The sequence below is a fragment of the Penicillium mononematosum genome (genome assembly GCF_028829835.1).
Source record: "Penicillium mononematosum strain IBT 11891 chromosome Unknown utg000003l:1.0-8172316.0:1.0-8177699.0, whole genome shotgun sequence".
Taxonomy (NCBI): Eukaryota; Fungi; Ascomycota; class Eurotiomycetes; order Eurotiales; family Aspergillaceae; genus Penicillium; species Penicillium mononematosum.
The window spans coordinates 5,750,051-5,764,667 of record NW_026643273.1 but is presented as its reverse complement, the minus strand read 5'-3'; the positions used below and the strand labels follow the sequence as shown (position 1 = coordinate 5,764,667).

Genomic DNA, 14,617 nt, shown 5'->3' with positions numbered 1-14,617 from the left:
TCTCCCTTACCCTATAATGCGTCCCTGGCGCCACGTCAATTAATTCCTTTCTTTTTATTAATTATTAATATTCGTGTATTCCCGTCTATATTGATTTCGCGCGCGAACCGTGTGACTAACAGGGATATGTGAAAGACGTGCTGGTCTTACCATAACCAAGGACGTTTCTCTACGGAGAATCAATTGGATTTCGCTAAGTCAAAATGCGGTGGTCTTTGCTGTTCACCTTAATAGTCTCCCTGTTCCTACTGGGGACATTGGCAGCGCCAACTTCAGGCCCGGGACGACGCGATATTGGAGGCGCCAACCTTGAGGCTAGACAGGAAAACGAAACGGATCCTACAACTGAGAATGCTACCGAGGCTACAACCGCAACTCAAACAGATGCGTCAAAAACAGTAACCGATGCATCTACAGCTACCGAAGCTACAGCGACAGATGCTACTGCCTCGACTACCAGCTCGACCGCTGCTACAACCAATGCCACGACCAATGCTACGACGACGACTTCTGCTGCTTCTGCTACCTCGACTGTTCCCTCGCTCGACGGAACAACTCCATCTTCTCAGCAGCAAACCGCAAATTCCTCTAGACCAACCTACTCTGGCGGTCTGCCAATCAAACCGACCATCACGCCGGCATGGGGTGTTGGGGGATTTATATTAATAGCACTGGGGGCTGTTCTGACTTTCATTGGTGTCCGCAAACAATGGTATTCATTCTTCGACTCTTGGATGCTAATATCTTTTGCTAACAAAAGAAAAGGGTCCAAATCTTCCTCTCGACTGCACTCCTTAGCGCTTTGGGAGTTACCGTGAGTTTTATACTTGGAAAGTAGTAAAGAACGGAACTAATCAATCTCAATACAGGTCCTCATTATCTATGTAATGAGCCCACCGGTCAGCAACGCCGTGCAGGGCGGCTATCTCGTCGCCGCCTTCTTCACCGGCGCTGTGTTCGGTGGCCTATCGCTCGTCTTCAGAGAAATCTGCGAGGGATTGGGCTGTCTTCTGGGCGGTTTCTGTCTGAGCATGTGGCTCCTTTCCTTGAAATCCGGCGGTCTTCTTACCGAGGGCGGCCCCAAGGCCGGCATGATCATTGCCTTTACCGTGGGATTCTACTCCCTATCATTCAGCCACTATACACGGCCATACGGGCTGATCGGGTGCACGTCGTTCGCCGGTGCAACTGCCCTGGTTCTTGGGATTGATTGCTACAGCAGAGCTGGACTGAAAGAGTTCTGGTTATATATTTGGGGTAAGTCTAACATTTCTTTTGGGTTCCATACTGTTCCTAGTTGTTGACGAACCTAGGATTGAACCAAAACGCCTTCCCTCTCAGAACGAATACCTATCCCGTCACACGTGGTATTCGTGTTGAGCTCGCCGCCACTATTATTATTGCTGTTCTCGGGGTAATCTCCCAGGTCAGACTTTGGAACCTCATCAAGGAACGCAGAGCCAAGGAAGAAAATGCCCGCCGGGAACGCACCAGAAAGATCGAAGAAGAAGATGCCGAAGTCGGTCGCCGCCTCGAGGAAAAGAACATCCAAGACCGCGCTGAATGGGAACTCATTTACGGAAACGGAAAGCCGGATGGCAAGACTGTCTCGGTTTCGGAGACTGCTGTCGGTGACTCCCGACGGGGGTCGGATGGGTTCGAGTCATCTGAGAACGGCAAGGAGGGTGATATCGAGCTGAAGGAGATGCCCAGCCCGAATGCTTCTGGTAATGCCTCTGACAAGGAGAAGAACCGTCAGGGTGAAAACGATGCTCGTGAACTCGAGGCTGTGCCGGAGGAGGATTCATCCCAGCAGGGTCAGTCACGGGATGCAGATGAGGAAAAGGGGGCCGAGAAGGAGCGTCAATCTAAAGAAAAGACCCCGAGACCTACTACACCTGTTATTACTCATGTTCTTGGTGAGGGCAATGATGACTCCTCTGAGCATGGTGCTGAAATCGGCTCGGAGGTTGGTACGCCGCGCTCCAAACGGTTTTCTGGCAGAGAAATGTTGAACCGGCTCTCTTGGCGGAACAGCAACGGTGTGGTGATTGTTTCACAGTCTCAGGAGAATCTGGTGGCTCATGATGATGCCAGTTCTTCTGTACGGGGAGTCGTGGATGATCTCCATGAGGTGAGCGTTGGTTGTCCGAGTGTTATCTCGGATGCGGATGTTCACGACCATGAGCAAACGCAGAAAGAAATTAAGGCCGAGCTAGCTCCAGAGCAGGACTCCGCGGATGCGGAGATTATGTCAAATGTTGGTTCACCAACTGTCCAAGATGCTGGACTCCGTTTCGATATGGCCACAGCCCAAACAGACGCCGAGAAAGTGATCACCGAAGATACCACTGTCAGCCAGCCTGTTCAGCAGGTGTCTCCCGTCGAGAGCACTGTTATTGCCGACAGTTCTTCTGAGAATTCTGGCGTTTCCGAAGTGTCAGAGAAGCCCCAATCGCCGGAAACCCCCGCAACAGATGTTCAAGGAGACATTCCAGATGCTTCAGGGAAGACCGAGGAAGTCAAGTCCACAGCTACATTGGAGCCATCACCTTTGAACGATACTGAAGGGGGGAAGGTGGACGAGACCAATGAAGATCTACCTCCTACTACTAAAACCGTTAAAGCTGAGTCTATCCCTGAATCGAAAGTTGTATCTTTGCCCGAGCCCAAGGTTGAGCCAGAGATCAAAGTGCTCAGGAAACTGGATGCATCAACCGTCAAATGCATCCCTGAGCAAACATCACGAGTGATTCACTCGTACCGCACAAACGAATGGGCCAAGCATCTCGCAGATGCTGAAACTCCTGAGATGGAGCCAATTGAGTCCGAACCTGAACCGGAGGCAGAAGACTCAGAGGAAGTTTGCGAGACTGCAGCATTTGTCGATGTAGGCGGTCTTCTCCAGACGCCTCTTACTGCACAACCACCACCAATCGTGAACAGACCTGAATTTGATGATATGGAAAATCAACAATCTGCCTACGTCTCACCGTTACCCTCGCCGGATATTCCCCAATCCAAGACGCGGACAGGCCCCCAAGGTCTCACCAAAGCGAATCCAACTTTAAGCCGGAACAACTCGACAGCTTCAGTCAACATGCTTCGATCATCTTCTGGCCCTCTTCCAACTCGGGAATCGGGGTTGGCGTCGATGCGCAGCACATCGACTCCCCTGCTGACAATCACTACTCCCAACGAGCCCAAAGAAACAGGGCCATCACCACGCTGGAACGGACCACCTCCTCTCCTCGCAGTCCGCCAGAACATGGTCCGAAACCGCATGTCGTCAACATCAGACCGCTTCGATCCCTGGGCCGCACGGAACCTATCCCGCCAGTCCCTACCTGAAATGGCCCACCTTGTCTCCCCGATTTCACCACCGCTCTCCATCCCCGAAGAAACGGAGATAGAACACGAACAAGCCCAACCCAACGACGACGACATTCCACTTTCCAAGCGGCGTGCCCTGCTCCAACGCCAAACTGTGCAGTCCCCATCTGCATTAACACTGGACAACCTCGAGGCTGCCCAATCCCCTGGATACTTCCAGCCAGCTCCCGCCGAGCTGAACCGGTCTGCATCAAGAATGGCAGCGTGGCGACAATCGGTCCGCGAAGATATCACTCAAAAAAGAGATCCTTTGGCCATCCAGTCCCAGCCCCTCAGCCCGGTCAGTCCCCCCGACCAGCGGCGCAGTACATGGAATTCTGTGCAGCAGATGCGCGACGCCTCGTCTATTCAGCTGGGCGATGCCATTGCAGACGGCATGCAGCGTGGCAACATGACGGATCTACACCGTCAGGCAATGCGGCGTATGCAGGCTTCGGCGAATCGAAAGCTGTAGTGCCTAATCATGGCTCACTCATTTTACTCGATACCCTTTGTTTGTGTTTTTTAACTAGGTGTTGTTATTACATGCCGCGGCGAATGTGCCTTTCCCACGACTTTATGAAGGATTTATTATTGCATCCATGTCTATAATCTCTATTTGATAATGTATATTTTCATATTTTTACCCGCCTACACAAGCTCTATGCAGCAAGTAAGACGGCTATCCCGAGCACAGCCGAGACCTGGACTGAAATGAAATGCAGTTCGTCATTGTACAATAAAGCAATAGTACGTCTATTAGCGTTTGCTAGAGGCATACTATACCCAATAAAAGCCGAGATGAAACAAGGGACGGTCGATTAATCACAGTGAAACTGGGGGCAAACGGCTCGCATATATATTATTGTTATTGAATTGGATGTATCCCTTTCGAGTGTCTGTTGATATAAGATGTAAGATCCTTTTTCACCAGTTTCCTATTTCTGTTAAATATTTAGAAGGATTATATACGCCAAGCAAGCTTCTATAAGGATTTATCAGGATTTCATCTCGAGTTTCACCTATTCAAATCCAACGTCTTTCTTTTCCCCTAATTCTTTTCTAATTCTTTTCTAATTTTATTTTCTTTACGCTCATTTATTGCATGTCCTCCACATAGGGCACTTTTTCCTTGGCCGATCTCCATCTCCGCTTTCTCCCCATCTCCTTTCTCCCCTCAAAACGGCGTCCTTAAAAATCCCCAGACCTCTAAGGGAGGAAGAAACACACTGTTATCCACAACAATTCCTAACCGGGCCATCAACCAATCGCGCCCCCGTGGAGTCAACTCCGTCATTTGTTCGCGCCCAGCGGCGACAGTGCGTCCCGATCTCTGGCCCGCCGTCGCTTCTCCGCCCACCAGCAGTCCGGCTCGCAAACCCAGTCAATTACGTCCCACGAATAACCCCAATAACCGTCCGCCCACACCAATCCGACGAAAGCCTCCCACTAGGCTTCGGCCACTCACGCGACGCCCATCCCCTCCTCAGCGTCCCAGAGCGACGTCGCAGTCGCCTAACCCCATCCCCAAGCAGCCTGCTCGTCGAGCGCAGCCAGGGGGAAACAGAAAGTGGCCGGACTAGCATTGCCCTACCGCGACGACACCGCCGCAGCGAAGACTTCAACGAAATGGCCGCCGCGTTCGCGGGCAGCGCAGCGCGCGATACGGAGAACCTGCGTCCTCCCGAAGCTGTCCACCTCACGCAAAACGGCACTCGTCAGAATGATCGCCCCCGCCACGCCCAGTCGCAGACTTCCCTCCGCTCCCAGTCTCAGATTGCTTCTGTGCCCTCGCATACCGGTCAGCCGCAGGCAGATGTTGCGGAGGAGCTTGCTTGGGGTCCGGCTCATCCTTGCTTCCCGCATGTTAATCCCCATGTGCCTGTCGGGTCGAGGGAGCATATGACAACGCGGGTGATTCGTATCCGGCGCGACTGGATGATTAAGGGTGATTTGGCGCCGACGTTTTCGAATCTGTATCCTGAGATTCTGGATCCGTTGTTGTCGGAGCAGGAGTTCCGTCGGGTGATTTCTACCGTCAATGATGGTATTATCAAGGCCTTTGATCCGTTCAGTTTTCGGAATTGGTTTGATGGCGCGGTGGGTTTGTTGACTGGTTGGGTATGGGATGATCTCAATGGTCCCGCGACGAAAAGCCAGCTGCAGCATGTTGAGGCTTGGCTGGAGAATTGGAATCGTGAGGTCGGTGCTAAGGATGGTGTTCATATCTGGAGCTTGAGGCGGACGGCGTACATGTCCCTTGACATCCAGATTCCCGATCCAAAGGTTGGTATCGTACCCAGTGAAGCACCTTCGGCTCCTAATACCAGGCCAAGTACTGGTATTGGGGCTGGGTCTTGATGGGGTTTGTCGGGCTGGAGTACGCCGTTTTGCTTTTGCTTTCTGATTGTACATCTTTCTGATTTGTTCCCTTCCTGGGACCTCTGCATGATATCCATCCCGCGGCATTTTTTCCTACAATCTTTCCTTATATACCTTCATCTTTTGAGGAGGTTCTTTTAATCTTTTTGTGATCTAATACCTTTCTTTTACATTTCTTCTGTCAGCTTTGTCTACATATCCCTCTTGATCCTAGGGGCTACTTTACCCTGATTTCTTATTGTCATCTTCATGCCTTTGTGTCCATATCTGGATGTCACACTGCATTCTCCTAGACATACTACCATTCTGGAAAAGAATTACATTCTGGCTTTTCTTTCTCTCTCCTCTTTAATACTCACATTGCTAAATCAACATCGCTTTTCACGCTAACCACATACGGCTTAGAGCCTCTGGGACCAAATCGTCAATATACGCTTCTACGTATTTTCAACTTCCCCTACGCATACATGCACTTGCGAAATTGAATTCATCTACTTTCCCATAATGGCGCTCGCCCAACTACCTACTGCGATCCTGTGGATCATCGCATCATGCTTTTGCCACCAAAGGGACATTTACGCCTTGGTCCGGACCAATTGTCATCTATACAAAACACTCATCAAGTTTCTGTATTGCTTTCACGGCCAGTATAAGCATGGAGCCGCGCTCTCTTTTGCTGCTGAGCGGAACCTCCTTTTACAAGTTGAAAGTTTGCTGGATGGGCTGAATGCTGCCCGCAACCAGCCTCAAGCATCCCTAGTAGCGATAGAAGCAACGGAAGACAAGGCGCCAAAAATGTATGACGACGACGACGACGGAGAAGAAGAAGAAGAAGAAGAAGAAGACACCGAGCCAAGGAGAACCCGAGACAATGAAAGATGGGGCCCCACGGATCCTTACTGTCAGGATATCTTTACCCACCCTCTCTTCCAACAGGGATACAGCATCCCGAGCGTTGTGAATATCCAGCACGCTCTAGTGGTGGCAATCCAGGGTGGCCATACCAAAATCGTGGCCGTCTTGCTGGATTTTGGTGCACAGGCCAACTTCTACTATGGGGAGCGCGTTCAATGCTTAATTAGTCAACATAGTCGCAACCGGTGGCATAGTAAGGAGGTTGACTACCCGCCCCTCTTCACTGCGGTACAGTTCGGGAATCTGGAGCTAGTAAAGTTGCTGTTTCGGCGTGGTGCTGATCCAGAGCTGTATGCCCCTTCACCGTTATATCGCGCTGTGAAAGATGATCGACGGGATATTATCCCTGTATTGCTCGAACATGGCGTGGGGCCGCAAGCAACAGCGTTGAAGCTAGCTATACTACGTGAGGATGAGTCTATGGTGAGACTTCTTCTTGATGGAGGATTAAATGTTTCACCGTACGGATATGCTGGACTCTACACTGCTAAAATGAAGGGTGACCAGGATATGGTCGACTTGCTGGAGTCTCAGGGTGCGACCTTGGCTGCACTTACTGACACTGACAAGAGAAATTGGGCGAAGGAGGACGGGGATGGCACTCGTCGGCCTCTTTTTCACCGTATGTTTATTTCCGACGAGACCGAGATCGAAGAGGAAGAGGAGGATGACGAGGTTCAAGATGATGAGGATTGATTGGGTACCTTTTCTTATATCACACACTTCAAATTGGTTCCCTTTTTATATTATATTAGTAGTACTATATTATACTAGTATTCCACACGACGGCAAGCGGGCGTAGGCTTCAACCTATAGAATAACTTTCTTGACCAAAACTAGTTTTAGAAAAGCGAAACTGATGCCTCATGCTATCACAATTAAATCCTTGAAACTTTACGTGTAGTACGATCTTTAACATCGGATATTTTGCAACTCGGACCCGTCGCCCTGCTCCCAAGGATGTTCCTGCTCCACCAATAGTATCAGCTTTTCATGCGCAGCACTCCGGGGCGTGACCTGTAGCTTGAATGGCACCGGATGGCTGATAACCCCAGGCTGGAATTCTGGTTTTACATCCACCTCAGTACCGTCTTCCATGGGTTTGCTAATTTTGAACACCGACAGGGACTTTGCAACACTGAGCCACACTGTGTTGTCTGCCAGAATCCGGCCAGGGCAGATGCGACGCCCAAAGCCGAACACGAAGGTGTGCGGGTCTATTTCTGGGTCTCGGCCATCGATCTCCAAAAAACGGTCTGGCTTGAAGGCCATCGGATCGTGATACAGCGCGGGGTCATGCATCATGCCCCTATTGTGCAAGTTAGAATATTGATCCTATAAACGAGATCATGACAGGCCGATTTCTCGTATATGACAACTCACCAAATATTCGGCATAAGTATAGAACCTTTAGGAATATAATATCCATCGTACATGTCGTCGGCCGTCGACATATGTGGGATCCCCATCGGCAGTGCAGGGTGCCAACGGAAGACCTCCTTTACCACTGCATTAACATAAGGCATGCGATCACGAGCTGCTATCGTGGGAAGTCGCCCAGGCCCGATCACCCGGTCAATTTCATCCTGTGCATTATGCTGCACATGCGGGTTCAATGCCATAGCGAGGAAAAACGTTCCAACTGAAGACACGGTCTAATACATGTCAGCAGCAGTATCAATTATAAAGACGCAGGTGAGTAGCATACAGTGTCGGCGCCAGCGCCATAAAGCGATGCTGCTGTCCACCTGGCAACCAGCTCCTCCTCTGATCCAGAAGATGGAATCCCATTTAACCTAAATATATCGGAGAGGAATGATGGCTCGTACTTCCCATCTTCTGTCCGCTGCTGAACAAGTGCGTAAGGCTTTTTCGCAACATCCTCAAGGTTCTTCCTCCATTCCTGCGCGGTTCGCTTGAAACCAGCGCCCGGAAACCAGGCAGGGACATATTTCACTGGATTGGAATCAGCTTTTATGGTAAACAGATAAGAGGGAAAATGTTCAAGCGCAACTTACATGCCGGTATCAAATCTACAAGCCAAGTACCTGGTGTTGAAGCAATTGAGAATTGCTCAAGGGCCTCATTGGCAAGGTTCACCAGTAGATCTTGGTTGTGCGGCTCAACCCTATAACCATAGGCTATCCTGAGAATAACCGCTCCGGCCTCACTATTTAATCATGTTATTATCTATATCCTGTACTGTGAGTATTGGGGGAATCACTGACGTCTGGATGTGCTGCGTGAGCTTTTCTTGGTCTTTCAAAACACGCCACAAAAAGCGATCGGTTTCCACCTCCTGCAGCCGAGTATACCGTGAAACGACCATCTCTGAACCGAAATATGGTTTTAGTAGCTTCCGATATGCTCTGAACCGTTGGGTGTATGGTTGCATAGATAACGCATGCCCCAACCCACCCTGTTAAGCTGTTAATGTAAGCTCCAATAGTCTATTTGTACTCTTTAGACTTAAAATGGGAAAGGGACTTGTAAACTTACATTTCAGATGCGAAAACCATATGCGGTCGTGACGAGTACAGCGAGGCGCGTTTGCGTAATAGCTCTGACGCTGTCCGTGTATCATTAAGGATTACGAGCGTCTGTCCCATCACCGTAACGGAGCTGATGGGCCCTACGGCCGCCTTTCCATATTAGCAACAAGAAAAGAAAGATAACAGTCAACCGTAGCTTCTTGAGCCTACCATATAGGTCTTTATGCTTTAGCCAATGCATCCAATCTTGCACACCTGGAGGCGGCAGGTCGGCAATGTTACCCACGATTGGCTTAGGCTGTGGGCCTGGGGGCAGTGGTCCTAGAGGTATTTTGCGTCTCACCCATATTCTCGTGATAAGAAAAGTGAGCAGTCCCAGTATAGCGTTCAAGAGTGCCTTGAATGACATGTTGACAGGCCACAAAATGTAAATGTGGGAATTGGAGAAAGGAAAATGAAAGTCCTAATCACACATGAGTACGGGCCCACTTGTGGCTGCTTTGCTCATATTAGTCTCTGGTGCTTTTAGCCTTGTGCATCACACGGCGCTCATGCACCCCAAGGTTGTACTTTCGCCGAGGACGTCATTCAATGGTCGCCGAACGAACCACAAGCCTCCTATATCTGCTATGCATCCCCGAAAGGCCTCGACCCCTTTTTCGAAGGCCGTGAAGCGAACGGATCTGCTACTGCCAAACAATTAAGTTAGACCGCATTTGCCCCTGTACGAATATGACGGCTTAGCGAAAGCAAACTTATCGGGGCACTGATCTGCGAAGATGTCAATCCGTGCCAAATCAATGCTCAATCATTGGCTTTTTCCCCTTTGGGCTATCCAGCTGACGCTAGAGTAGCAAGATACTCCACATGCATTCGATATCATGGCAGCAAGGGCAAGACTCCATAAAAGACACTTACGGATGCCAAAGCCGGCTGCCGCTGGCGTTTTCATTGGTTGACTTTGCTTGACCCACCCGTGGTGAACCAAAGGGATGGCAGTGCAGAAACCAGTCAGAAACCAGTCAGAAACCAGAGTACAATATAATTGTACCTGTGGGGCCTCCGCAGTGGGGCCTGTGATCTTCCGTGTTGGCACAGCTGGCCATGTGGGAGCCACACGGCTGGAACGCAATGTTGATGTCGTGGTCAGGACACATCTATAGAGTATCGCCTCTTGAAAGGTCGGGGTTTATTGGTATTTGCTATGGGGCCACTTGGACTTTTCTACAGCCTATGCTAAGTTTTCTACCCCTGATCAGCGCTCATATCATATTTGCTTTCGTTCTATTAGACACAACGTGCCCATACTTAGCGTGTCGCTTGAAACTTAGAATTGCTCCAGAGAACTGAAGCGCGGCGATATAAGCATGAAATTTCGATGCAAAGTGACATATCACGGTGTCGATACTACCAATTCTACCACTGCCAGTCCTCTTACTTTCTTTCTTCACCAATGTCTTCCGTGACGAATTAAGTTATCAATTAAATCGACGGGTTCAGGGTGGCAGCGAACAGTGGATTCCCTGCAGATATGGTGATTATTGTCCCAGTTTTGTGAATGATCAATCTTCTAAGATTCACGTTGCTCAAAGTGAAGACTTTGTATGTCTCCATCCGAGTGAAAGCTGGGAAGGGTCATTCACCTTGGATGATGAGCTCTGGGAGTTCCCAGATCTTCTCAGAACTGGGGCAATCTTCCGATTTGCATTTAAGGGCGTAACGATTGAGTGGCGGGATTGGGGCACTAAAGATGGGACCCATGCTGATACTGTCGTGACTTCTAGGGGGTATGGTCAAAATACGAGATTGGACTTTACAGATGATAATAACGGTGGCAGACCTCAAATCGTTGTTCCCTCTTCCAGCGAGATAGAGCTAGTTCTTGCAGATTAAACCGCTATTATTGTTTTAATAGATCTCTGGAAATACATATGTGAATAAATATTGCAATGAATCTTTTTCCAACGAAAGCAAAAATCCAGCAATCGTAAAATAGCATAATTGAACCTTAAGGACAAGGGCTCCCTTCCCCCTGATAGGGAATGAGTTCTGCCATTAGTACGCCTCTAAGTAATATAGCAAATAGTCGCCTGGCCAATGGAAAATGCGAGATAATCCACAGCTAGCCATCCGATCTGTCGATACCATTCCACAAGAGGAGAATCAAAGAATGCGGGGATGCGGCTTGATGGCCACAGGACCCGGAAGAACCATGATGCACCAAGAAGAGCGAAGACAACAGCTTGAGTGGCAAGTGTGCGAACACTCAAACAAAGCGATTCCTCTCGTAAACTGTGACGAATTTGAATGATAAATGATGCAGTAATTAAAAACGTCATGCCGGGAACCTGTTAGACCATTCATACTAGCGTCAGAAAGAAGTACTCACGTATGTTGTTCCGATGATTTTGTCTGCGGTTCGCTCTACTCAATAAGAAAAGTAGCTTCGGCGACTGAGCCAATCCACCAAGGATATAACGAGAATTGGTAGTTACTCCAGTCGATACTAATGCTATTGTTGTACTCGGTAGCAGCGATCTCGTTTGTCGCGATAACAGTTAGCTTATATTAGTGATTGTAACTGAGAAAGGTAGTGGTCCATGCAATACAGTAACGCCCTAATTAGAAATATCGTATTAAGAACCAAAAGATCAAAATTACAGCGCAACTCTAAGTTTCAGCGCAATTTTTACCAAAACCTTCGTCATGTACAAGTCATTTGATATGATCAAACCACGGGCTCACTAAGCACTCACTACCTAGGTAAATACTGTGAGCTGCTCAGTCATCAGCTTTCTCTTCCCTCGGCGTGCTAGGGCAGACGCTCCAACTCCAGTAACTACCAAAACGCCTGTCCTGAGCAGGATGCTCACAATGAGGAATCCTCTGAGCCACGTATAAGCCGACACATGCTGGACCAGCTCGGTATCAACAATGTGCCAACCTGCGCCACAAAAAGCCAGACAGCAACCATGTCCGTCTCCGAGACTATCTGATTTCGCTGGACAATCAGCTCCACCCAGAGGATCAACGGCCATGCAAATATCAGCATCGCAATTGTCCCCAACGGGATAGCAGGGTACCTGCGACAGTACCACGGAATCCTACGGGCACGCTCGGCGTCTACACCCCCAACGAGAACCAAGTACCCGGCCACAATAATCGTGTTTAACACTACAATCGAGTCTCCAATCTGCCAGAGCAGAGTGAAAATATGCCAGCCGTAACTCAAGGTCCTCCACCCGAAGAAGAAAAATTGATAGTCGCCGAATCCTTCTGGCTGGTTCGTAGCCCAGCTTACCCACGCACAGACAGTATTGAGAATGAGCACCCCGATCGTGCCGACGGCGAGGAGGACGCTCAGGAAGAGATTGCCCGACGAAATGCCGCCTAGGTAACTGATCGCGTAGATCAAGTTAAAGTGGACTGGGAGGAGGGAGAGCGCATGGAGCTTTCTCGCCTTGACAGCCTGGTACCATTGGATTTGCGTGTACCAGTTGTAGGCGAGGAAGCCCACGTTCGTGGGGACATTGTTCCCCACTCCACCGGCGAACTGGGCGGGAGCGAGCATCATACTGGCGTAGAGGAGCCATCGGTTGGTGAGACTGAAGCCTTGGACGACTTGGTTGGCGGGCATGCTTGGTCTGCAGCGCTGGTGCCAGGCTTAGAGCTAGTCACGTATAAGCAGCGTACCGGTCACTTAATGAGAAGGTCGATATACCAGAGCAGGAGAAGGAGAGGTAGAGATCCGTCCCGTCCTTTTGGTAGAAGGTAGTATATATATGCTCTATATATTCTTTGAGTACGCGCAACGCTCCAGAAAATAGATGATCACTATATAGGAGTTGAACTGGTTTAGACAACGAGGCTACCGCAGCGGTAGAACTCCAGTTATACTACCCATGCGCCAGGGATGTGATAAAGTAGCTAGAGAGGCAGTGCAGTGGGGCTGAAAGACTCGATACAGAGATCATATGGTCAATACGAGGCAGGCATTCGCTGGCCAATAAATGCCGAGCAAGTTCGCACAGTCTGGATTGGCTCGGACCCTAACAGCACTCCCGAACTCTATCTTCAGGAGTATCGTAGCCAACTGCGTAGAATTAATACAGCCATGGCCAAATCCGGGGCGCGGCGATGGATCTACAAGAGAGGTCACGTCTCCGCGTACTCACCTAGGTGAAGTAGCCATTTAAAGCTGGAGAAACGGTGATCGATGTACACCTACGATAAGGTACTTAAGGCTAAAATGACGTGCTCCGTAGTCATGGCCATGTGCCCTGGAAAGGGTGTGGGAAAGGAAGGGCATAGTTAAGGAATGAAAGGGGCCGCTCAGGTGCTCAGCGGGCAGCTCAGGGCCAGTCTGTGCTCTAGAGCCGATCGCATGTACTCGGGGACTGGTGTGGTCGATCACTGGGTCAAGGTACCTGTCACAGCCAACGCGAGGTACAGGTGGCAGTAAACCTATTTAATATTTATAATAGGAAGTATTAGCGGTTTGTTAGACAAAGGTTGACTGTCAATTGTGAAAATGTCAAATATGCCCGACTAAAGTACGTGATGTGTACTATTGTCGCCTAAGTGCGGTGAAAATCATGCCAATAGCGACCTCTGTCTCGTAGTTATACTGGCAGGCTGGAAGGCCTGGTCTTTCGCTTCCTTTTATTGATTCATCCTCTCGCTTTCCTTCTGGCCTTTATTCGAATAATAGCGCACGTACTAAGTACCTGCTAATGAATCACACCACTAATTCAGTTGTTCTTTTCGTCCCGTAAAAGCCTACGAGCAAAACTATGTCCCACTCTCCTCCCCTCAAGTCCCAGCAGATTTCGATCCCTATCTCTACTCCGACAACTGTTTCCTGTTGAGTAGTTATGTCTACCGACTCAACCTCGTGGACTACCGTCCGACTTGCCTCAGCAGCAAGAGGAACCAGGCTATAGCGTATTCTTATGGGGCGTATACTAGTGTTGGAAAGCTGGGTTTTTACGACCGAGTTATGATAGAGTTACAGAGCGAGAACTAAAACCTCAGGATCGAAGCCCAATTAAGCATGTGTTCATTATCAGAAAGGCTGTAAGGGCTATTGGATCAACGACTGAGATCCGACTATGAGATGTGGACAAAACTTCTACTATATCAGATTCAACAGTAACTTTGCAGTACTCCCCAGAACCAAATCACCTTAATCAACCACTTCAAATGACTCTCTAGTTGCTTGGTAGATGGCCGTAGCCGATCTCTGGTACAGCCTCAAGCTCATTTTCCGATGGCCATGTCTTTGTGCTATGTTGCCTTTCGAGTCCATCTTCTCTCCATGTGTTGCGCGCACAAATTTAAAGCTTACTTATTATTTCTATCAATCCCATCTATTCTAGATTATATATATATATATATATATATTTTTTCTGCTCTACGAGCTAAAAGACTAGTAAATGGCATAGCGGTAACAAACT

The 14,617-nt window shown here is 49.2% G+C and overlaps 4 protein-coding genes across 4 annotated transcripts; 2 read left to right on the top strand and 2 right to left on the bottom strand.

The window, feature by feature from the left end:
* Positions 1–203: 203 nt before the first annotated feature.
* N7519_007205 (uncharacterized protein) lies at positions 204–5,733 on the top strand (the record flags this gene model as incomplete). The annotated part of the gene is made up of 5 exons (XM_057293981.1): positions 204–712; positions 766–814; positions 870–1,257; positions 1,314–3,815; positions 4,493–5,733. 5 exons carry the CDS (start codon positions 204–206, stop codon positions 5,731–5,733), a joined length of 4,689 nt encoding a protein of 1,562 aa, XP_057148792.1.
* A 525-nt stretch (positions 5,734–6,258) lies between these two features.
* Positions 6,259–7,365, top strand: N7519_007204 (ankyrin repeat domain-containing protein; the record flags this gene model as incomplete). The annotated part of the gene is made up of 1 exon (XM_057293980.1): positions 6,259–7,365. One exon carries the CDS (start codon positions 6,259–6,261, stop codon positions 7,363–7,365), a length of 1,107 nt encoding a protein of 368 aa, XP_057148791.1.
* A 216-nt stretch (positions 7,366–7,581) lies between these two features.
* Positions 7,582–9,570, bottom strand: N7519_007203 (cytochrome P450; the record flags this gene model as incomplete). Its single annotated transcript, XM_057293979.1, has 8 exons — positions 7,582–7,978; positions 8,053–8,324; positions 8,378–8,625; positions 8,688–8,839; positions 8,898–9,000; positions 9,045–9,088; positions 9,169–9,301; positions 9,372–9,570. The coding sequence occupies 8 exons, from the start codon at positions 9,568–9,570 to the stop codon at positions 7,582–7,584; spliced, it is 1,548 nt and encodes a 515-aa protein (XP_057148790.1).
* Positions 9,571–12,030: 2,460 nt separating this feature from the next.
* Positions 12,031–12,798, bottom strand: N7519_007202 (uncharacterized protein; the record flags this gene model as incomplete). Its single annotated transcript, XM_057293978.1, has 1 exon — positions 12,031–12,798. One exon carries the CDS (start codon positions 12,796–12,798, stop codon positions 12,031–12,033), a length of 768 nt encoding a protein of 255 aa, XP_057148789.1.
* Positions 12,799–14,617: the final 1,819 nt, after the last annotated feature.